Here is a 25,674-nt window from a genome sequence, read left to right as displayed (position 1 = left end):
TCGCGTAAATGTATTCATACGTACCTTGTAATTTACACGAGCATGCCACAGGGGTGCTCGTCACTACCAGTGCGTTCGTCTAGATCAACGTAAATTGGTAATAAATGACTATATATATTAGTGTATTTCTTCCATTTTAAATTAAAGCCGCAACTGGGGAAAGCAGATTCATAGTATACATAACACCAATTTACCCTACACGATGAGAGGACATGACACAAGTGCTTATGTGATGCCTTCTCCTTCTGTCTTTCTGTTTAGCGCTGCTTACAGGGATTGCTAAATAATGTATTATATGTCACGCCGAGCAGCTCACATGCTTTGCCCAGAAGTTCAGTTAGGACCTGCGGCGTACCCTCACCGGCGCCATCAGAAAAATCTAAATGTAGATTTGATAATACAAGGCTGAAATATACAATTGTATGTTCTACAGAAACCTAAATTCTTGTTTCAGCATTTGCGAGCGGTACCATAATGACGATGTGTGCGGTTGCAGTTCCTTACATGGGTACAGCGGCTAGTGTACGTATCATCCCTTCATAAACGTTCTCTTGGTTTCTGTGGCTTTCCTTTTTTTGAGATTATTATGCTGAAGCCTCACTTTTCTTTCTGCAGATATTCATGTCTTTCTACACGTCAGCCGCAGGACCATTCACCGGGCTAATTCTTCTTGCAATATCGTCGCCTTGGGTCAACTCCAAGGTAGCTCTTGAAACGAACAGCATTAAGAAATAAAAGCGAAAGCGATATGCTTGTGCTTACGTACCTCTACAAACCCTCAGTCGTATCGTTGGTTAAATTGCAAAGGGTAAAGTATGCTTGAACGAAGTAAAATGAGGGTTATCTATCGTTTGCAGCCACATTGTAAGCGGGCGGGTTTTCGACAAAGACCTAGTCTGGCTTCGCACTGATCGATGGTCTAGGCATGACACTGGTGCGATCTCTGTCTTTACTAAGGTGTTTATAGTGCATTTAGCTAAATTAAATGATGAATCTGCGCAGAAAACTTGAAAACAACGATGTCCAATGCGCAAATCGAGAGTTTTGCAGCTCGATCTTGATGAGACTGCGATGTTTATGCAAGGCACGACAACGTGTAGCAGTTTTGAATGATGCATGATCGGCTGCAGCGAGAGTATAGTTATGCCGTTCCTGTGCATTAGAATAAACATGGCGAAGGTTGCTGTACAACGTGTGACAAAACAACATGCGGCACATATGTGCGTGGCGCCATCTGTGGAACGCATGAGGTGCTAGGCCCTGGAACAATGCGAAACTCGCAAATGAAGGAATTATAGGTAACATCCTGAAATGAAAAAAAAAAGCGGTGTAGGTGCTTGCGCTCCAAGGTACTGCAAAGAGTTGTCTAGCTTTTTCAAATTTGCTGCATAAGCTGAAGCTGAACGATAAGTGGAAGTTGGTATGAGGCGCTGTTCTCGTGATTGGTTCTGTTCAGAGCGCAGCTCTGGCGCCTGTTTCTACGTTTCGCGTCGCCGTCAGCGTTTTCCCTCTTAACCAGCTCCGCAGCCGGTGCAGCGCGCGCTCCTGTTGTCACTGCTCGCCGCTGCTTATACGCTCCCCACCCCCCTCTCGTGTTCTCCGGTTGCTGCACGCGCTCCTGCCGCCACCGTTCGCCGCTGCGTGTAACCTCCCCTCTCTCTGTCTCCCTCCGTGGCGCCTACAGCGCGAGTTTTCCAATTGTTGCTGGTGCTCTTGCCGACACCGTTCGGAACTGCGTATACCCCCCCCCCCCCCCCCTTCCTCCGTGGCTCCGACGGTGTTCTCCGGTGGAGAAGCGCCGGCTTGGCATCAGCGGATCACGGTGCGTGCACCCGAAGTCAAAACGCCGAGCCACGTTGGTTTCACTTGCACCAACCTGCATACAATTATAGGCGCATTTACCTGCTGACTAGTGTGAAATTACTGAAGCTCAGAATCCCCCTAAACCACGTGCTATACACCATTTTCGTGCATCGAATATTTCTTGGACTATGATATGCATTTAAGAAATATACAGATCCAAAATTGGAAACCTAAATTATGGTCTTTATGAATAAAACTAAAGAAAATCACTGACACATATTGTTATCGGGTTACAAGTGAAGGCATCGCACTAATTGAAATTCAGATTGTTATCGCGCAATCATATTAGAAAAGGAGCCCATTCAGAGCATGCAAGATGAGATCGACACAACATGAGGAGGCAGGTGTTGATATCGAGTTCCTTACTAATTCTAATACTTGAGTGTGGCAGAACATTTAGATGTATTGTACACAAAAACAGCTCTTATATGCCATAAACAGGCTGATAGTGAATATAACGTCAGCGCCGTAGTCTTTTATTCTACTCATTGCGGAATGCATAGGAACGTGGCTAATTCTTGAACAATTCTTTTTCAGGGCGTAGCATGGGGGACTCTGCTCGTATGTGGTCTTCAGCTGTGGCATGCTCTAGGTAGAAGCCTTTCGGATGTTGCTCCTGTTCCCTTGCTTCCTAAAAGTCTGGACCGCTGCCCACGTTTTGTCAATGACACTGAAGCAAATGAACCAAATATAACCATGACTGGAGCATTTCCACCAAGGTGTGTAATGGTTTGTTGCAGCTGGGTCATATTCTCTTTCAATAATGACGTAAATGATATAAACATTGAAACTCCTTCAACCGCCGATAAGATATTATAGTGACTTGCCGTCGTACAGACCACAAATCTATTTATGCGTAAATAAGGCTGCCATGCATATTATACACTGTTTTATTGCTAATAGTGCTTTAAAATAATTACGGCACGCTAAAAAAGTGAGCTTTCGCTCATGGCGTATTGTATTCTGCATTATTTTGCTTAATATATGGAGTGCGCTTCGCACATCACGAACGACCTATTATGAAATTCGAGCCAAGAACAGTAGATGTGTTTTGCGATACGCTGTGTTATTATTAGTGCCTGAGTTGAATGTCACATTAAGCATGAAGAGAATGATAACCTACTTAATGTAGATGTAATATATATGAAATCGGTAAAACATGCCGTAGAAGCACCCATAAAAATAGTATATTGTGTTCCCTCTTTAAAAATAACAGCGCTCGTCTTGTGTTCCTTTGCTGGGGTGTTAGTCTTTTGCGCTGTTTTTCCATCCAATATGTTCCACTAACTCGCCCGTTTGGCTATAGTGTTGAGCATAAAAATAGCTTTCACAATTACAGGAAAGATGCTGTTCGCGAGCTGTCGGTGCTAGCAGGCTATATTTCATTGCCTATTCTGCGAGGAAATGCAATAGCAACATGTATGATATTTTATCTCGCAATCTATTTCAAAATGTTTGATAAGTAGTGTGGCATTATATGTTTAATTCTCTTCACGTGATGTAAGTGACGCTATTCGTACATTTCGACAATAGTCTTCATAACCTGCAACATTCAGCCTTGAATACTTCAGCATCTGCCTGTACCGTGTGTGGAAATGGCATTCATAACAGTATATTTACTGAAACTCGCATGACTACAGGAAGACGCACTCCTGTGCCGCTCCAATTTATTTAGTTTTCCCCTCAAATTGTCTGGCAACCACCGCTGCTTTTTTAGCAAAATAGAGTGAAAACACTTCGCATGAGAGTTTCATACGTCTAATGAATTGCATGAACTACAGTGATGTTAAGGACATTTGTTTAGCCGACACGAGCTACACCAGTTTGGGAAATTTCCTGTATCTAAAATGAATTTTCGCTGCACTGGTGTAGCTGGTGTAGGCTAAACAAACAATTGCTCGTTGTTGCAATTTCACGCATGTTTTCAAAGTGTGCGCACCTGGCGATCATTCAGAACTTCGGACTATCACTACTAACTTGTGCTCGTTCCTATGTTTCCGCAACTCGGCTATTTAAATACGCTCTACACCTGTGAATAAATGTCAATTTTTTTGGTTCTACTGACTACGCTGCTGCTGCGCCAATATGGCGCTACTGCGTGGGCGCATGGCTTTGTTACCGATGCATTCAACCTAAAACAGTTACCCTAAAAAAACAACCAACTGGTGGTTAAGCGGAAGCATTAGCTGTGTACCGAAATCTATGAAAATGTTCGTCATTGGCGTAAAGTAATCGTCACGTTTGGCGAACTATTCCCCTCTTTAATAAACTCCATCAAGCATATTGAAGAACAGGTGCATCTTCGAGTATCTTCCACCATTACCTCCTATTTCACCGCTTCTCTTCCGCGTTCTTGTATCATCTATAAAGCGGTAAGCAATTTTTGAAGCCAAGTACAGCTCAGCCACTTAACGGTGATGTACTTCGGTAGCAAAAAAAAAAAAAAAATATTTGGCTTAGATCTTGCAGGACCTCAATTCTACAGTACAATTATCTTGGTGTCCTGTTCACGTCAGATATGCACTGGGAAGAACAAATTAATAACATTTGCTCCAAAACAGCTTATGGTTGTCATGCTTTACTAAGGGCCAGGGACTTCTTTGCTCTCCAATTTTATGCATCCTGTATTTCGCCTTTGTGCACAGTCAGTTCTCCTATTGTCTGGAAACACGGTGTGGTACATATAAAACATACCTAAATCCTGTTTCTGGCCTTCAAAAACAAGATGCTTGTATGATAACTTATTCGAATAGTAAATACCCCAGCAGGCCACTTTTTCAGCACCTTCGCATCTTACGGCTATCAATGGCATATAAACTGAAGATAGCTGAAATAGTAAACATTGTAATAAAATCTAACAACCCCCTGACCCTTAGTTTATTTAGATTACCAATGAAACAAACAAGAGCTGCAACTAACAACCTATTTAATTTACCACCTTGTTATAATATGTAGGGTCGGAGACTCCTAGAATATAGTGGAGCCCATGTGTGGAATGAAGTCCCAAATGAAGTTAAGGAAAAAATAACTTTTCGGCGTCTTTAAAACACTATCTAATTTTCACGGAACTGCCGGAATAAATTGATTGTGTGTGTTAATTTTGAATTTTTTCTGTACAATGTCTGCAGTAACATTGTACTTGTTTTTCATTTGGACCCATTACTAGCCGTATAGGCTATGGGTCCGACCAACTGTTCGTGTACAGTTTTTTAGCACAAGTAAAGAAAAAAAAAATGTCAATATTTGATCAGCTCTTCAAGGCAAAGCTGCGGCAAACGTAGCTACGCCACCCCACTTAATAATGCACGCGGGGATAGCGTGACGGTTACAGTAAGATCAGCATGCCAGGAATACCTTACAAGGAGTGTGCCGATAAAAGTTGAGTTGTATGGACATATTCTGGCTCATAACCAATAAAAACGTCGGGCACGCAGTACATCCAAGTCATGTTTTCTTCTGTTGCTTGGTATCCAAAATTGCTCAATAGTAATGCTAACGGTAAACACTGACACACATGTAGGTCACAAACGGTAATCAAAACTTCCTCTTGGCTACGACAGTTGTTTCGGTTTGCATCTGGATCCTCTAAGTCAGATTGTGGCGGAATTCGTGCTGGCATTGCAAGAGGTTCATGGAGCGTAGATGCTACCTGAAGTTTTAAAAAGACCTAGCTCTCGGCTTGGTGAGGACGTGATTTAAAGGACAGCGAGACAGCTTAGAAGACGTAGCAGTTGCGAAAATTTGGACACCGCATGCCAGGGTTTATTACCCCTACCATATATTATACTCGTTTGCCCTTATACACAGCGCTATGCGCTGATGTTATAGCTTTGAAGTTTAATTTTTTTTTGCTGATGCTTGTTCTTTTCTTTTCCTAGTGGCGCTAACTCTGTCTGTATTGGGCGGGATAGTAAGACGTACGCGATCTTACGGACGATCCAAAGCCACGCTTGCATTCATTTAGTTCGTCAGCACTAACTGCCTCGCTAGCAAAAAATGTGATGTGTCGGGAGGAAGCGTTTCACCAGTAATAAAGAAAAATAAATATTTTACGGCTGCCAGTCGGTTTTCAACTCGGAGCAGGACGAAGAGATGGGCAGCGCTGGTCTACTGCGCTTTTTCCCGAGGTGTATATGTCGCTTGCTAAACTGCCATTCTCTCACGCTGGGGCTTGCGTGCCGTCGCCTTAATCATCGTAAAGTGTAGTCAAAACCCAAAGCAATGAAATAACTGGCAATTGTGCACAGAATTCGGATTTTGATGAGCGCCTTGGTTACGAAAAGCACGTTGTTTCTGCTGAATCCTTGGAGTAAAAATGCTGCTCTGGCCGCGGTGGGAGAGGGGATGTAATATGAAAGGAACTTGCCTTTTACCTTTTGATCAATGCGAGGGAAAATTCTGATATATCAAAAATCCTGTTTTAACAAAGGTACTTGGATCTAAATTAATTTTTTATTAAATTCCTCATTAATTCATATGATTCTAAAAGACGTACGTTTTCGCATTTTGACCACAGTAATAAAATTGGTATCTCTTGATTTAACTCCGAATTATCCCCGCCAGTAGAATAGCAAACATAATCAAAGAGGCACGAAGATAATCTGTGCTACTGACCTAGCTCACTTGCGTTATACAGATTTCAGTGATTTATACCCGATTGTGAATTTTACTTTGCCTCATGAGAGGCTAGAGCAGGACGTGATAACCAAATGCGACTGGATTTCGAAACAGAATTGTGACGCGACCATAGTGCGCCTTTTCTTCTCAAAAAGAAAAAGCTTTTCTTCATGCCAGTCTCTCAGGTTATAACACGACGAAAAACCATGCTAAAGTATGTGTGGCACGTTTTAAACGGTTCACACTGTGTTGAGCCCCTGCGAAATTTGTACAAATTTTCAGGAAAAGGTTTAACGGACTACCTTCCTCAAATTTCAGAGCAAAATGACAGCGGCCTCTCCCACGGTAATCTGTAAAACTTATATTTTCCCCCTCTCTATCTCCTGTCGCATTTTACCGGCTCGAATGAATTCCCAGCATGGTATACGCTCTCAACGTCATTGCGTTCTGACGGATTGAGTTTTTTTGATGACATGTAGCGTAAATATGCACCAGCTCTTTCGTTTTGTTATTTACAAGCTAGGTTGCCAATCGTTCAGGAATCGTGTACGTAGAAGATATAGTCTGCAGTCGCGCGTTGACGCCACTCTGCCTATATCAGTGATGTCAAAGCGATCTGAGAGATACGAATTGAAATTACTCGCACACGTGGCCCTATAGTTTGTAGTAATAATTGTCATCAAACTGAAGAAAGCTTAAAAGTTGATTCTAAAAGGAATTTTCTTTTTTAATACATGTCATTGGATGCTAATTCTGTTCAGCTTTCTTCAGAAACTTGCCTTCTTCTGGAAGACTGAAAAACGTATACACATGAAAAGAGCAGGGCTTATAAAATTCTCCCACTTTCTCCTCCTTTTTTACCAGAGAAAAAAGAAAATACGGCTTTACTAATGCGCACGGTAAAATGGAGATACGTTACTGTAGTAATGTGTTCCGAAAAATGAGATTAGTGTGCAAGCAGTGATTATTTTAATTTGGAAAGGAATGTTGCGCTAAGAAATGGAGCACCAATGTTCCCGCAACTTTTCTTAGTTCCTTGCTTCTTCTGCTTCAACTGCGTCTATATTGTGAGTTCCTAGTCCTTGGACAGCCAGGATGTCTACTTTTCATTATTCGTGGCAGACATAAACGTAGCTTGAAAGTATCTAAACGGCTGGGCACTGCGTGCAATCAGCCGGCCTTCTGTAAGGGATGCGAGATTCGACTTGCACCATTTAAGCATTGCAAAACCCCGCGGCGGCAGCGGTGGTACGATGTAGGGAAAACGCGGAAACAAGTCTCGTTGGGAGAGGTCACTGGCCGCAAAAGAATTCCAGGTGGCCGCAATTAGGCTGAAACATGTATTGTAGCCCCATTAGAGCCTATGCGTCGCTTTGGGAGACTCCATAGAGCATAATAACACAATATGTAGGTTCCCAGGTGTACCCTTTTATTACGCATGGATTCGGCGGCCTAGGCAACAGGTAGTAAAACGAGCATTTCATTGAAATTAAATTGGCAGTAGACGTCCTTATTTATACTCGGCCGTTGAGCTTGCGTTATAGTTCAATGTGCACATAATATACGGCGTTAGCAAGCACTGCAGCCGCAATTACTCTGAATAGAAAACCATATGAACTCAACAAATGAACAGTATAAAAGTCGTATAAATATAGCACTTTTTCAACTCCACGCTCTAAAAAGTGAACTTCGAGGTTAGCAATCGAATCTGCGCTCGACCTAAAATCGATAACCCTATGAAGGAGCTGATACAGATTTCAGATAACCGAAACTATTTTGCTGTGCATGTACCTTCGCAGATGAATAAAAGAAAAATTTTTGAAGGACAAGGGTGAAATGTGGAAGCTGAGTCTATATGTTTCATAGGCGCAAACTTTAAAATGTGCTGGTGAACTTTACGCTATTCGCTTGCGATAAAAAATCCACAAGTTCAGCATTTCTCTGGCCCCTTTACCTGTCGCATTACTGATAGCCGGTTTGGTACTCCTGGATATTACAGAATGAAATTCAGGATGAATCTGAGAGGCAAACCAGATTGAATTGCTGGCACGTTTGTCGTACAAATCCAATAAATACGTGCACACGTTGAAAATATAAGGATAACCTTTTTCTTGGTGTACAAAGAACACCGCATGCACCGCGGTTCTGATGCATTTACATTACGTCCCTATTTCTTGTCCAGTAGTGACAGCACAAATTAATTCTCGGTGCTCACGTTTCTCATGGTACGCAGCTCGGGCGTGTTCCCGCTGTACCAGATCTCGTATTTTTGGATATCCCTGATCGGCACCGTGCTGACGATAGTCCTGGGAACCGCCCTCAGTCTTGCAACAGGTGAGCTCGGCGGCGTTCATGGTTTCGCTGCATAAATTAGGACTTTAACTTCAAACAGAAAACGCACCAGTGTATCCATAGCCGAAGAAATAATTCTAGAAAGCTGTTGCGGTACGGAGAATTATGCTTCATTGTAGCCTACCAGTGCGTGCATGCCGACTGCTCTTTTTTAGGCTACCTGCAACTTCAGAATTATTGAAGTGCTTATTCCTGATAGTAATACTTGGAAGGTTTGACAAAAATGATTTGATAAAATATTGGCTCAACGAACAACAGGAGCTTTAACACCCAGTATTATAATAGAGGAAAAAAGTTTTTATTACAAAATTTTCAGCAGATGCTCAAATCTTTAACAAGAAATCCCTGTAAGTCAAATGTTATTTTGAAAATCAATAATATTGTTACGTACTCAGTACGTTACGGGGGTGTTTATTTGTCATCTAAAGCACTGCGAGTCACCCAAGGGACGCCAGCACACACTACTGTTTCTTCTCTTTCCTCTTCCCCAAAACTTTTTCTTTCTGACGCCCCGAAGCACGTGACACTTCCCCCTCGCAGATGAAGCCCCAGGGCAAGCAGTTTAAGGAAGGTGCTGGGGATAGAACCTTTTTTAGCCTAGCCACATGCACCACCTGAGTCCAGAGTGAGCATCGGCCTCTTTCGGTGCGGCGTAAAATTACATAGTTCACGTCACTCAGGCGCTCCAAAACGACAAAAGGGCCGCTATAGCGAAACAGCAGCTTCTGGGCTAAACCACGCTTGCGCAGCGGCGTCCACAGCAACACTAAATCACCGGGCACATAAGAGACATGTGGACGCCGGTTGTCATAACGCTCCTTCGAACGTTCCTGTGAGACCAGGATGCGGAGGCGGGCAACGCGCCGAGCTTCTTCGGCTCGATAAAGTGGTGGCGATAGAAGGCTCGTTGTGGTAGGAGAAAGGAAGGATGGTATCAATACAGCTGCGGGGAACTCGAGAATACAGGAGGTAAAACGGATTGCAGCCAGTCCTCTCATGCTGTGTACGCGTATGTAATGAAAGGGAGGATGTCATCCCAGTTCTTGTGATCAGACTGCACGTACATCGCCAACATAGTGGTCAGAGTGCGGTTGGTCCGTTCAACAAGTTCATTCGATTGCGGGTGATACGGCGTTGTATGACGGTAATCTCAGCTGCATAGACGAAGGAGTTCTTCGATAACTTCAGCTGTATATTGGCGCCCACGGTAACTGATCAGAAGTCGAGGAGGGCCATGGCGCAGGACGAGAAATCGCAGAAGAAATAGGGATACTTCGTAAGCAGTGGCTGAGAGTATTGCGGCTGTTTCTGAATATCGAGCGAGATGGTCAACACATAACACTACCCACCGGTTACCGTTCGAAGATCGCGGAAAAGGACCCAATAGATCGATGCTCACCTGCTCAAAGGATGCGTTCGGAGGCGCAATAGGATGCAGCGGTCCTGGTGGACGGGAAGTAGGGAGTTTGTACTGCTGGCACTTGACACAACTAGCAACATAGCGCTGAATGGCTTGACGCATTTTGGGCCAGTAAAAGCGTTCCTGTGTGCGATGAAGGGTCCGGGCGACACCCAAGTGGCCCGACGTGGTATCGTCGTGCATCATTTCAAGAACGGGAATACGGAGGTTTTCCGGCACGACGAGAAGAAAGCGTGCACCTCCGGGGTTGAAATTCTCCTTGTAAAGCAGGCTGGCACGAACGCTGAAACGCGCATCTCTGAACCTTAAGCGCCAGAGAACAGCGGTGCAGAAGTCTGATCGTTTCGTTGTTCTGTCTAAAACAGTTGAGGGTCAGGAAACGTTGGCGAGATAGGAGTCAGGTAGTCATCAAGGTTGTCATCATCACTGCCAGTTGACGAAAGTGGAAAGCGTGACAGACAGTCAGTGTCAGCATGTTGATGGCCACTTTTGTATGCCTCAGTGAAGTTAAACTCTTGCAACCGCAATGCCCATCGAGCGAGCCGGCCGCAAGGGTCACGAAGATTTATGAGCCAACAGAGCGAATGGTGGTCAGTGACGATGGTAAAAACATTTCCATATAGGTAGGAACGAAATCGTTGCACCGCAAAAACCACTGCGAGGCACTCTTGTTCAGTAACGGTGTAGTTAGGCTCCGCCTTGCTCAACGAACGACTAGCATAAGCTATCACGTGCTGATCGGTGCCATGACGCTGCATGAGCACTGCGCCAACGCTCACGCCACTAGCATCGATGTGAACTTGGATTGGGGCAGAAGGACAGAAGGCACGTAGGATAGATCCTGATGTCAGGAGGAATTTGAAGTGGCGGAAGGCAGAGTCGCAGTCAGTAGTCCAATTGAACGGTGCATCTTTGTGCAAAAGGCACGTGAGCGGGTATGCGATGTCAGCGCATCTGGGCACAAAACAAAGAAAATAGGAACACAGTCCTAAAAAGCTCCAAAGCTGCTTCAGTGATTTCGGTGCTGTAAAGCTGGTTACAGCCACAATCTTCTGAGGATCCGGCCGAACACCATCCTTATCGACAAAGTGACCAAGAACAATTGTTTGACGTTCGCTAAAGTGGTACTTCTTAGAGTTGAAGACGAGGCCTGGTCTCTCAATGCATTCAAGAATGATTACAAGGCAGCGATTGTGTTCCTGAAAGGTCTTGCCGAAGATCACAATGTCGTCCAAATAACACAAATTCTCCACTTGAGTCCACGCAGAATGGTGTATGAATCGTTCGAACGTGGCAGACGAATTGCACAATCCAAAGGGCATTACGATAAACTCATAGAGACCATCGGGTGTCACAAATGCCGTCTTTACTTTTTCGCTTTGGTTCATCGGTAGCTGCCAGTACCCCGATCTCAAGTCTACCGAAGAGAATTATGACGCCGAATGAAGACAGTCGAATGCATCGTAAATATGTGGAAGCGGCTATACATCTTTTTTGGTGACGTCGTTAAGGCGACGATAGTCCGCACAGAAACGTCATGTGTTGTCTTTCTTTTTAACGAGAATAACTGGAGCCGTCCAAGGACTTGAAGATTCCTGGATAACGCCACATTGGAGCATGTCATGAACTTATTCGTTAGTGAGCTGACGTTCGGTCGGAGACACACGATAGGCTTCTGTCTGATCGGGACAGATTCCGGTATCAATTGAATGATGGATGCCAGAATTTGGAATTGGTGGCTGATGATCTCTGGCGAAGTCGAAAACTTGAACATGCTTGGAAAGCAGGTCAGTCGAAATTCGGCGCTCCTGTGCTCCTAAAGATGTGTTTATTATTGCCTGGATTCGGGACTCTGCAAAAGGGGATGTTTTCTCTTCAGGAGCATGGTTACATAGTTCAGTTCAGTTCAATTCAGCCGTTCAGTCGTGTCCGACTCTTCGTGACCCTATTGACCAAGTCACGCCACGCTTTCCGGTCTCTCACTATCTCCCTAACATCACATAACTTCATCTGCAGTACCTCGAATATGCCATCTAACCATCGCGTTCGCTGCCTACCCCTTCTCCGGCGACCCTCAACCTTTCCCAACATGAAATCTTTCTCCAGCGACTCCTCTCTTCTCATCAGATGACCAAAGTAGCTGAGCTTTACCTTAGAATTTGACCCTCCAATAAGCAGTCAGGGTTTATGGTCGACAATATTGACTGATTTGATCTTCTGGCAGTCCAGGGAACTCTCAAGAGTCTTCGCCGGCACCACAATTCAAACGCGTCAATTTTTCGGCGGTCAGCCTTTTTCACAGTCCAACTCTCGCATCCATACATCACAACTGGAAAGACCATAGCACGAGTTATACGGATCTTGGTCGGCAGACTAATGTCTCTGCTCTTTACTAGGCGGTCAAGGCTAACCATTGCTCTCTTTCCCAGAAACAGGCGTCTCCTAATTTCATGACTACAGTCTCCTTCCGAGGTAATCTTGGAGCCCAAGAAGAGAAAATCTGTCACAGCTTCCACTTCTTGTCCCTTGATGCTCCAGGACTTGATAGGGCAAGACGCCATGATCTTTGTCTTTTTAATGTTCAGTTTAAGCCCAAACTTCTCACTCTCTTCTTGTACGTGCATCAGAAGTCTCTTGAGTTCCGCTTCACTTTCTGCCATTAAAGTGGTATCATCCGCATATCTAAGGTTGTTGATATGTTTTCCAGTAATCTTCACTCCAGCTGAAGACTCGTCCAGACCGGCCTTCCTCATGATGCACTCTGCATATAGGTTAAATAAGCAGGGCGACAGCATGCAGCCTTGTATCACTCCTTTCTCAATCAGAAACCAATCAGTAAGACCATGCCCAGTTCTGACTGTGGCCTCTTGCCCTTCATACTGGTTCCTGAGGAGACAGATGAGGTGAATTGGAACTCCCATTTCTTGGAGAGCTTGCCACAATCTGCTGTGATCCACGCAGTCAAACGCTTTCGCATAATCAATAAAGCAGAAGTAGATGGGTTTCTGGAACTCTCTTGCTTTTCCATGATCCAGCGAAGGTTGGCAAATTGGTCTCTAGTTCCTCTGCCCTTGCAAAACCCAGCTTGCACGTCCGGAAGCTCCCGATCCACATACTGCTGCAGCCTACCTTGGAGTATTTTCAACATACCTTGCTAGCATGCGAAATAAGCGCGATCGTGTGGTAGTCGGAACAATGTTTGGCATTGCCTATCTTTGGAATGGGGATGTAAACTGACCTCCTCCAATCTTGTGGCCACTGCAGGGTTGTCCAAATCTTCTGACATAATGTATGCAGAACGTTAAGAGCGTCATGGTTGAGGTTTTGAAGCAACTCAGCTGGAATGCTATCAATTCCGCTAGCTTTGTTCTTAGCAAGGCTGGTTAAGGCCCATTCAACTTCACTTTTCAGGATGCCCGGCTCGAGATCAGTGATCACAACCGTCTTATGTTGGGTTTGCACATTCGGGTTCTTCTTGCACAGTTCTTCTGTGTATTCCTGCCACCTCTTCTTTATCTCTGCGGCTTCAGTGAGGTCATTGCCTCGTTTGTCCTTTATCACGCCCATCTTAGCACAGAAGCTTCTTTTGATATCTTTGATTGTCTTATACAGAGCTCTTGTGTTCCTTAGTTGGCTGTTGTCCTCAACTGCTTGGAACTGTATGTTCAGGAAGGCATTCTTATCTCTGCTTGCTATTTTCTGAAAATCCGCATTGAGAACCTTGTATCTTTCTCTTTCCCCTATAACTTTTGCCGTCCTCCTTTCCTCAGCTATTTGCAAAGCCTCTTCAGATAACCAGTTTGCTTTCTTGTATTTCTTTTGCTTTGGAACTACCTTAGTAGCAACTTCTTGTATTAAATTACGAACATCAGTCCACATCTCTTCGGGCTCTTTGTCTTCTAGAGTTAATTCTTGAAATCGATTCCTCACTTCCACAGGATATTCTAATGGAACTTGATCCAGATTATACCTGAAAGGCCTTCTATTTCTCTTCGTTTTCCTCAATCGAAGCTTAATCTTGGCAACAAGAAGCTGATGAGCGGTGCCACAATCGGCCCCAGGCCTTGTTTTTACTGCTTGTATAGCGCTTCTCCATCTCTGTCGGCAAATAATATAATCGATCTGATTCCTGTACAGACCGTCCGGTGAAGTCCATGTGTACAGGCGCCTCTTGTGCTGTTGAAAATAAGTATTCGCTATGGTCAGGTTGTTTTCTTAACAAAACCCTACTAGCCTCTGCCCAGCTTCACTTGGCTCACCAAGACCGAACTTACCTGTAATTCCGGATATTTCTTCACTCCCTACCTTAGCATTCCAGTCTCCTATGAGAAAAACGACGTCTGATGATGGGGTGCGGTCTAAAAGGCATTGTAGGGCCGCATAAAATCTCTCAACGTCAGCTTCTTCAGCAGTAGTGGTCGGTGCATAGACTTGGATAACTGTTATGTTGAAAGGGTGACCTTGGATCCGAAGTGAAATCATTCGGTCGTTTTTGGGGTTGTACCCTAGCACTGCTTTGCCCATTCTTCTGTTTACTATGAGAGCGACCCCATTCCTTCTCTTCGATTCGTGCCCACAATAAAAGACATAAGGGTCGCTGGAGTTTAATTCTCCCATTCTGTTCCACTTGAGCTCGCTGATACCAAAGATATCAATGTTCAATCTGTCCATTTCTCGCTTGACGATATCCAGTTTACCTTGCGTCATAGATCTTACATTCCATGTAGCTATGTGATACATCTCCTTGCAACATCGGACTTTCCGGTCGCTTCCCGACACATCCATAACTGAGCGTCCTTTTGGCTTTAGCCCAGCCGCTTCATTCGTCCTGGAGCTACTAGGAATCGCCCTTTGTTCATCCCCAGTAACATGTGGGACGCCTTCTAAGTTGGGGGGCTCATCTTCCGGCGCCATATCATTAATGGTATTGTGACTGGCCATAGGGTTTTCTTGGCAGGAAATAATGGAGTGGGTTGCCATTACCTTCTCCAGTGAATCACATTCTGTCAGAACTCTCTGCCGTGACCTGTCTATCTTGGGTGGCCCTACACAGCAGAGCTCACGACTTCATTGAGTTTCGCAAGCCCCTCCGCCACGACAAGGCAGTGATCCATGAAGGGGGGTTACATAGTGCCGCCACGTAATTCGGCACACCTTCCTTGTAATGAGAGAGCCTCATGCCACGAAGCAACACGGCTGGCTCGTCTGAATATTTTACAGTCCACAATATATTCGAGTTCTTATATGGCAGATAATGCTTGATTTCCTCGATGCGAACATTACAAATTTCTAAAGAATCCTAAACGCTGAGCTTGTTTTATCACCATATTTTGTAAGGCTATTTTAGTCCCTGTTGAGACTGAGGCAACGTTGTTTTTTTTCCAGGAGGTGGCCAAGAAACGAAGAGAAATTTACGCTTCACCAGTCCGCTGTTCGTGGATCTCTGGAGACGGTCCAGATATATGCGTGAACATTTTAAAGTGAGTGCGAGATCCCCGCAAAGCCGCTATACAAGAGTAGACAACCGATAATGAAACTGCAACAAACGCATCTCTCCTACAGAAACGGATAGCAGAGTATTGTTGTTTACCGAACAAAACTCTATGGGGAAGCAATCTTATATTGGACCCTTCGCACACTGATAACTACAATACATCATTACATAAGTATTCAGACACTGTGAGCCGTTGCATTTTCCACTCTCTGTGACTCAAAAACGCGCACTCTTGTATTCTTCAATCGCTTCATCCATATCTACAATACCGGTTCGACGCTACTCGCTTCCTTGTATCTCGCCTTCAAACAACTGGAACTCGCTGCCAGTCAGTTTCTACCTAGAACAGGTACAGAGATAATCAACACTGGCATTACACCCTTGCGCAACCTCAATAATCGGTTCCTGCTCGTGATAAGCTACCAGTCTTTCAGCTGACTTTCGGATGTCGAAGTCATCATCGTATTCATCTTCTGTAGCAACTCTCCACTACAAACCCTAATTCAGCCTCCTTCATGTTAATCAAATTGTAAATAACTCTCTAAACATTTAGCTAATAACAGTTCAGTTCAGTCAAAAAACTAATAACAATAACAAAATCTAATAACTAATAACTAAAACTAATAACTAATAACAAGCAAGCTTAAAACAAACCTTACCTAAACAGATGCTAATTTGCGACGTGTCAATTATATCCTATGAAGCAAGCTAAACAGGCATCTAACATTCATGCTGCAATTCACCCACATCGCCATAATCAAGAAGAAATAACTTAGGTAGGCTTCAGAAGCATGCTATGCAAGGTCACAACAGCAACACTGTTGCAGAACCGGTGAGAGGGTCAAGACGTGAATATACAACTGATTTGCGCTTTGAAATGTAGCACAGAACGGAGGATGGTCCCGAAGTTACCTCGTGTCTACAAAAATGGTCTCAGGGCTACAATATATCTGAAAAGCAAGTTTTCTACAACGTAGGGAAAGTAAAGCAGATAAATAAAGCTCTCAGTATTGTTACGCCGCGGATAATAGCATTATGGGGCTACTATTTTACCTCATCCGCCCACCTCACGTTCTGCTACGCTTACCTTTAGACTACCTATAAACTGGTGCGAAATGTACATCCAAAAACATATGTCAAGTCAGCATGAGCTAGGTGGGTGAATATAGAGGAATATTTTACCGTAAACGTTAACTGTCAGGTATGGTCGAATGCAAATCATGCTTAAACAAGGCATCATGCCATAGCACAGATTTCTGTACAGTAAGAACTAGTCATTACAGTGCGATAAAATTATAGCAATTTGCGAGGAAATTTAAATATACTACAAAAACCTTGAAAATCTCTTTGCTTCCTTGTGTCTGGATCAGAACCTCTATTGGAATTTATATTGCTGCTAACTGTTGTGTTCCTTCTGCAAGATTATCTTCCTTCATGATGCTGAGTTTCAGTTCAAAGCTATACAGAAGCCTTATCCTACTGAGTTAGCTGTGAGCTAGCTGTGAGCATGTGAACAAAGTATAAGAAATGTTGCGCAATCGTATCACGTTTCCTTTAGTGCACTGAAAAAAAGTTACCTAATTATTTCTAGCCACTGTTGCTTCAGGATTGTTATTTTTCTTTCTTTAAAACAGATAGACGACACTGAGATGAAGAAGGACACAAAATTGGCAGAGTGTACCCAAGAGGATGATGATGAGCGCACGACCCTCGGCACCTAACTGAACTAAACAGGACGGGGTGTCTTGGGCCTGTGCAGAAGATTTTATTTCACAGAAAACGGAGGGTAATTGTGTGGTGACTAGTATGTTTCAGTTCTGTAATGGGCACTAAGGTGGTTTTGATATACGTTTGAAACGGGTACCTTGCAAAAAGGGCTATGTGCAGATTTTATGACTTATTGTGAAGAGGGCTAAGATTCCGCCCCTGAATGACGGGATGAAATAAACGCTTGCGTATAATGCCACACCCTAGAGTAAAAATACCTAAGATTTTATTTATGTTCGTGCTTTCAAATTATTCTGCACTTAATCCTAGATGTCATGGAGTCATCATCATCCGCCTGACTATAACCACTGTAGGGCGAAGGCCTCTCCCACATTTCTCCACTTAACCCGATTCTGTGCTAGCTGCATCCACTTGACCCCTGCGAACTTCTTAACCTCATCCGCCCAGCTAACTTTCTGCCACCCCCTGCTACGCTTTCCTTCCCTTGGAATGCAGTTTGTTACCCTAAGCGACCATCGGTTATCCTCTCTTCGCACTACATGTCCTGCCCATGCCCATTTCTTCTTAATTTCCACTAGAATGTCGGTAACATGAGTTATTTTTCTGACCTACTCTGCACGATTCCTATCTCTTAATGCTACTCCTACCGGTTTTCGTTCCATAGCCCTTTGAATTGTCCTCAACTTAAGTAGAACTCTCTTGGTTAGCCTCCACGTTTCAGCCCCATAGGTGAGTACAGGCAAGATGCAACTGTTGTATAATTTCCTCTTGAGCGATACCGGTAAGCTGATAGTCATAATCTGCGAGTGCTTGCCAAATGCGCTCCATCCCAATCTCATTCTTCTTGTTATTTCCTTTTCATGGTCCGGATCTGCGGTTACTACCTGTCCTAAGTAGACATACTCGCCTACTACTTCCAGTACTTCGCTACCTAATGTAAACTGCTGTTCCTTCCCGAGGCTGTTGAACATTGCCTTTGTCTTCGGCACATTGATTTTCAAGCCTACCTTTCTACGTTCCCTGTCTAGGTCATCAATCATTATTTACAGTTCATCTCCCGAGTTGCTTAGCAAGGTAATGTCATCAGCAAATCGCAGATTACTGAGGTATTCTCCATCTACCCTTATTCCTTACTACTCCCATATGTCATGGAGTAAAAGTACGCAAAGGAGTCTAACAGAAATATTCAGTGCAATGTGAATTATATAAGTTATGCACGGCAATGGCATAAAAGAACCTCAATAGTAAAGTTTAAAGACAGGGCGTTAAAATGAGATTGACCAGGATTAAAATGAAAATGAATACGAACTTGACGCTTATCGCGTAAATTTATTGAGGGTCGTCAGTCTACCGGGCTCTTCTTATTGGAAGAAGGAACTGCGTCTTACTCTCCTGCATCATATATATCGCAACGGAACAGGTATTCGAGAGGAAATGTACCTACATAGGCCACATTATGTCTCTGCTCGCACAAATAACTATGTGTAGATGTTGGAATAGCGCGCGAAAACAAACATGTACACGAGTCTTTTTTGTGTGTTCCATCAGCGAATAGAATCGGCTCTCGCGTAAACAGATTTGCAGTGCAAATGAAGTCGTGTTCTTTTCACTCCACGCCACACCACCAACTCCACGCTGAGCACCCTAGCGCTAAGCGAGGCAATTATTGACAAAATAAATGTGTAAATAAATGTTGAAATAAATAAAATAAATACTCCTAGCCCCCTCCGAAGCATCCTTCAAACACCCGTACACCCCGTACCTTCACCAAGGTGTTACGGGGATGTACTCAACTGGGGCTGCGATGGGCAGAACGCAACGCAAATACTTCAGTAGCCTGGCTGCATCCACTCTGTCAGCGTCGGCGTGCACGTGTTCTTCGGTCGTTGTCTTTGTTGGTGAGCACATCACTTTGGTCACGCGTTTCCCGGTAACATTGTTAACAGTAATGGTGACGATGTCGATAAATTAATTATACAGAGAAAGATTCATCACTGCTTGTACACTCCTACCCCTAACGAAATGGTTCAAGTTTGCAGGCAGATATAATAATCACCCTTAGCATACTTGATATCGAGAATGGTAGTGATTAACTAGTCTAGTGGCGCAATACGCGAGAAAAATACTTCGAAGTAGCAAGTTCGTTCTAAATTGAGGGACGAAAACAGAGTTACTAAGAGTGGAAAGCGAAAGGCCAAGAATCCAGTAGCGCATTAAGACCTACGTAGGAATTTTATAAAAGTACTCAAAGCTTTGTAGATTACCTTGCGAATGTTGTCCGACGAGTCGTAATTATCTGTCTGAGATGCCACAAATGAACGACGGGATCAGCAGTGCGGCTTCCCTCTTTGCGAACAATTTGGAGCCCAAGCGGTTTGCTTTTGATCCTCATCGCACGGCTCGTATTGCATCCACTATGTCATAGGTAGCCACCTCAAATGAGCATTATTCGAGAATACTGCAGGACGCTTCATATAAGTTTTAGAGGAAGTCGATCGTGGTCTACGTTTTTTACAAAGTCTGAGGACAGCCCTCCTGATATATAAATATATAGCGCAAGCGGTGACCAAACTGTTGGTCAGCGCTTTATAATGGCGATAAGCGAGCAAAACTGCGAGAGTTTGCGCACGCGCAGAAAAATAGAACGTCGTCCTCAACGCTGTCCTGATCACAAGGACACACGCCCTGCCACAATAACTGCTCGCAAAAAAAAAAAAACGAAAACTGTCGGAAGTAGAACTCAAGTGCATTTCTTGGTGCCTGTTTCATCTTGTTCCCGTCTCACAGAGGGCTGCTCAAATCAGAAGGTTGGCATTTCAGGGAATTTTCCACGTGCTACTGTATTTCTTTCCTTTATATTTTCTTACTTTATCTCTGTTTTACCATCGCGGCCTCCAGTATTAGTAAAAAAGATAGAGAAATTATGTCGAAGCGTAGCGTCTTAATCATGCGCATGCGCACTGCTTCCCGTCGGGTTTTTTAAAAAGGTATTGTGGCAGGGATTGTGCCCTCGTCATCTGAGCAGCTTCGCAGACGGCACTCTCTCTTCGGGCGCGTGCACGAATTCTAGCCGTGTTGCACGCTTATGACCATTGCGGGGCGCTTGGTCGCAGTATATTGTTGCAGAAAAGGAAGGCTGTACATGTTGCAAACGCGCTCCTGGTGACGCAAAAGACTCGCGGTCGATGTACTTCTCTTGTCGTTGATGTTTCGGATGGGCTTTATTTTTGCATACGTACAAAGATATGTGATTCTCTATGCAAGCAAAATATAAGTAGAAGCTGCAAGAAAACGTGGTGAAGCGATGCGAAACCTACAAATAATGAAAAAGTGTCGAAGCTAAAATACACGAAGATTAAAAAAAGCCCGAAACACTCTTAATCTGAAATAATGTGAGTTTGAAATTATTAATTTATCCACTGGTATTTAGTCCTTCCGCCTACTTGAATAATAAGTAACTTGAATTAATGGTCTATTTGAATGACGAACCACTTTTTAAATATTGTTTTAAACTATAACATGGTGAAAGGGAAAGGTGTAGAGTGCCACAAAAATATGCAGACAGTGATGTATCCTGCGAGGACGCCTTAGCGTACCACTTTATTTCGCAAAATGAAAGTTACAGAAGATTTAAAATATGTCATACGAAGGTGCGCTCCATGGGACTAAATGGGCGGTGATTACAGCACTCTTATCTGGGACTGGTTAAAGCGCTGCCGAGTTCGCTCCTTCTGCTCTGTTCAAGACAAAACATCGATTTGCTTCTGGACACGAGATTCGAGTCAAAGACGTCTGAAAGCATGCTTTTACGGCACGTCGGCTGTAGTGCCAAGGCGCGCGAAAGGGGATCGTAGATCTACGATCGTCGAGCGCGTTTGTTGCTATTACCGCCGCCGATTGCTTAGTTCTTTTTCGGGCGCAAGTCAGCCCAATAAAGAGTTAATTATAGGGACGTTCAAGGCTCCTGATTCGTTGCCAATGGCATTGTCACCACTATGTGACATCTGGTGGAGGTGCTGCCTTTCGTGTTCTGGTTACTCCCTCAAGCCAAGACCACAGCCCTGTTCCTGTCGCCCCGGGGAGCCAGCCTACAGGTCACCGAGACAGAAGCCGAGAAAGAGCGAATCTGGCAGCACTTTAGTGAGGCGTGCTGAAAGCGCTCTAATCTCACTGCATGTGGGCGTACGTTTCGCGCTATGACAGAAAATCGTTTTTAAACTTTTCGGGCTTTCATTTTTGCAACATTAAAAGCGCTACGTTAAGGCTTCCTTACCACCAAAACCTTGGCCTGTCTTTTTCTGTCGCCCTTATCAACTATGTAATTCACACCTTAGAGTTTCGAGCGCTCTTAAACCAAAAAATATAATTAGGTAATGTTGCCTAATTATTGAAGTCGGCGGAATAAAAAACAATAGCAGTGGATACTTTACGCGACTCATAAGAACACTCCTTTATTTCACTCGGGACGAAAACTTAGGATTATTTTTAACTTTGGTCAATTTTACCTGGGGCACCCTAAATAGACCAACCAGTCGTTCCGAGCTGCGGAAACAATGTTTAAGATAGTGCACCTCTGAAGGACATCGCATGACCTGTTTACAGAAAATAAAATATTCATCTGGACAGTATATTCCAACGAACAGATTACATCGGATGTCGATTATAAAACACTAACAATTGAAACTAGACCAAGGGACGTCATTCAAACAACGCACTCTTAGGATACCTTGGCCCATAATAGAAGGTAGAAACAAGAGGAAACAATGTATGGTGTCAGAAGAAATAATCTGAGGATGTTTGAGATTACGGGATGGATTTGAATAGAAGGAAACCCAACAGCTCGGAAAATAAATTATCATTGAGGGCACATTCGTAGCACAGCGTAATGCGATAATAATATTAAGCACATCTGCGTTGTGGTGAAGTACACAGGCTGAGGACTGCATCCCGGATAAAGTGGCACTTTAAAAAAGTCAGTCTGGAGTGATAGATAAGCGTCGCGGACTCGCAACTATAATGTACTTAGCAAAAACGAAGCTTCGTCAAGCCTGAGCTGAAATTTGCATAAGCTAAGCACATGTGCTAGACGTCAAGCGGACTCTGATATGACGTGTATGACGCATTTATAAACGGCCCTACTTTGCACGCAGTGGGGTAACGCACTGGAAATCCGATGAGAGCAGCGCGGCGAGTCTAGTCAAGAATACGACGAGTCTCGTACTTAAGAGAACACTGAGCGATTGATGAATGAAATGTTTAGTCGAAAATACGAGCATGGAATCTCTGCTTACATCTGCACGATTTAATAGATATTGTTTCGGTACGCAGTCACGGAGACGATGACGAAGTGCTGAGCTAGTGGACACAGGCGACGCTGCAGCTAGGCTCTGGTTGTCCTGCGAGTGTGTCCTTGACGGCGAACTGTTGCGGCTACACGTAGCATCGCCTCGCAACATCTTGGTGGAGGTGCTGTTTGCGACACCAATACCACAATCTGGATCTCCGCAGTGGCGGCTAGCTTGGTGCTAGCACTATGCAGTCAGACGCAGCTACTTCGATAGCGGCACAACCGGCGCCCACTGTCGTCGTGGTGCAGCTTCGTGATCCGGGCACCTTTTGCGGCACTGATGACGTCGACATCGCAGACTGGCTCGCTATGTGCGAGCGAGTCAGTAAGAACAACCGATGGGACGCAACACTGATGCTTGCGAACGTCATTTTCTACCTGGCTGGTTCGGCACGCCTCTGGTTTTAGACGCACGAAGAAGATCTGACATCCTGGGATATGTGCAAAGAGCAGCTTCGGGATTTCTTTGGCAAGGCGATGGGACGCAAGCTCAGCGCCAATAAGGACCTGACATCACGAGCCCAATCATCGACCGAATCATATTTATCATACATACTAGATGTACAAGCTCTATACCGCCAAAGTGAACAGCGCCCTACCCGAGTATGACAAGTGGGCCAAATCTTAAAGAGAATTGATGACGACGCTTTTAATCTTCTCTTTTTCAAAGAATGTACGACGGTCGACTGCGTCTTTGAGGTATGTCGGCTGTTTGAGCAAGCTAAACATCGTCGTATTGTTTCCCGCTTCGACCGCTTTCCAAACACAGTTGCTATGTTTTCGTGCGAAGATCTGCCAACACTGCAGCAGCCGTCCCATCAGACAAACTTGACCAGGATCGTTCGCAGAGAGCTGGAGGCAATGGCCTCCGCACATTCACACCTCAGCCGGCGGTAGCTACTATAGCACTGATCCAAGCTGTCGTTCGCCAAGAATTCGCCAATGTGGGCCTTAATGTGAACGTAGGTCCCAGCTCCGGTCAGCCGTCCGCACAGCACTCTGTCCAGCCATCCGTTCCGGTGGTAGCTGCGGCGGCTCCGACTGCGCTATTCCCGACGCGATACCCCGACGCTACCGCAACCCCGAAGAATGGCGGACTTTGCACAACCGACCCATCTACTTCAATTGATCACGTGTCGGCCACATTTCTCGCCATTGCCGCAGCCGTTGGGTTCCACTACCTCGACCTCACTATTATCATGATCGCAGCACCGCCTACGGACCACACCCAAACTCTCTTCGTGATAGCTCTCTCGTGACTTTAACTCGCCATCCACACGCATGTCCAGCCACTCGCCTTCTCCCCAGACCCGCAGTTCCTGCTCGCCCCAACCTCGCCGTTCCTAGTCATCTCACTTCTCTGAACCGTTTCCGAAATACTGATCAATGCAGCTCCCGGAGGTGAAGCTGAATTGACGACCCGGCCCGAAAATTCTCTGCTGACCCTCGCTCATCACCGTAATCTTCAAGATATCTGCGTAGATGGTGTCCGTGTTACCGCCCTCATTGACACGGGTGCCCAAATTTTCGTATTCAGCTTTTCGTTTCGCCCCCGACTCAAACACGTTGTCACACCCGCCTCATCAGCCGTTCTTGTTGATAATGGAGACGTCGATTCCGTCGTGGGACTGTGCTCTGCGCGTGTAAGCATTTTTGCTCGAACTACCCCTGCCCTCTTCCCTGTAATCGAACACTGCCCTCACGATGTGATCCTCGGCATTGAATTTTTAGCGGCCCACTCTGCCCTGATTGATTATTGCAATGGCCTCCTTCGCTTAGACCTGCCATTCTGCTGAGACCACGCAGATATCAAGTCACGCATCCGCTCTATCCAGTTTGTTGGCCTACCGCCCGAAACTGTCGTATGATCCTTTGGCCCCGTTTCCTGCTATTTCGAATGGTAAATACGTCACTTGATGTCATCGCTTAGATTCAACTGAGCAATTCATGTTAATACATCTCAACAAGCAATCTGCTATGAACAAAGATGTATAACTGACTCATGTTTGGCACTCTTAACGATATCGTTTGATGTCATCTGTTCAACCGAAACGTGACATTAGCGCGACACTGACGTTCTGCAAATACCAGGGTAGAATAGTTTTTATGATAACCGTACAAAAAATCTGGGAAAGGCTTATCAGAAACAGGAAAAAAATTAGCTGTGGTTTAACTTATGATTAACCATGTAGTTAAGCGATAGCTATCTGAATGGCTAGGCTTTGGTTCGGCTTGAAAGTATAGACATGGCTTTTGCACATAGGATTTTACTCCAATGTTGTTCCTTATTTATGCCGTAGAGGGCACCTTTGAACACTAAAGTGCGATGATGGTTTGGTTTTGGTTTTGTGGGGTTTAACGTCCCAAAGCGACTAAGGCTATGAGAGACGCCGTAGTGGAGGACTCCGGAAATTTCGACCACCTGGGGTTTTTTAACGTGCACTGACATCGCACAGCACACGGACGCCACTCCGTTTCGCCTCCATCGAAACGCAGCCGCCGAGTAAAGTGCGATGAGGCGAACGCGTCTGTTGCGTGGTAGTCCGAAGCCCTCCACTATAGCAATTCTTTCTTTCTGTTTTCACTCTCGCCTTCATGATGATGCGATAGCGGAAGCTACCAGCCAACATATAAAGCCCCGCTTTGACCGAACCTCATGAACGTAGCCTAGGGATAAAGTGAATGCAAAGGTTTTGACAGGGGAATTGTGGTATCACCCTCCCATGAAAGGAGAGGTCCCGAGTTGGAAGCTTCTACCAAATGTAATGTCATTACCTACGTCCAGTTAGTGCGTCCAGTTAGTGCTCGGCCATGCCAGATCCCAGCCACCGTTTCCCTCGACTTCCTCCTCCT

At 44.7% G+C, this 25,674-nt stretch overlaps 1 protein-coding gene across 1 annotated transcript in view; it reads left to right on the top strand.

Moving 5' to 3' along the window:
• Positions 1-17,467, top strand: part of LOC146174263 (sodium-coupled monocarboxylate transporter 1-like) — a 67,760-nt gene extending 50,293 nt beyond the window's left edge. Inside the window, exons 11-16 of the mRNA XM_084585362.1 lie at positions 455-522; positions 616-702; positions 2,401-2,582; positions 8,714-8,814; positions 15,638-15,732; positions 17,381-17,467. Of these exons, the coding sequence (XP_084441488.1) occupies positions 455-522; positions 616-702; positions 2,401-2,582; positions 8,714-8,814; positions 15,638-15,732; positions 17,381-17,467 (620 nt within the window). The remainder of the gene's footprint in view (positions 1-454; positions 523-615; positions 703-2,400; positions 2,583-8,713; positions 8,815-15,637; positions 15,733-17,380) is intronic.
• Positions 17,468-25,674: the final 8,207 nt, after the last annotated feature.

Source organism: Amblyomma maculatum, chromosome 11 (assembly GCF_055883805.1).
Source record: "Amblyomma maculatum isolate TAMU_Amacu chromosome 11, ASM5588380v1, whole genome shotgun sequence".
Taxonomy (NCBI): Eukaryota; Metazoa; Arthropoda; class Arachnida; order Ixodida; family Ixodidae; genus Amblyomma; species Amblyomma maculatum.
This window is presented reverse-complemented; position numbering and strand designations above follow the sequence as displayed.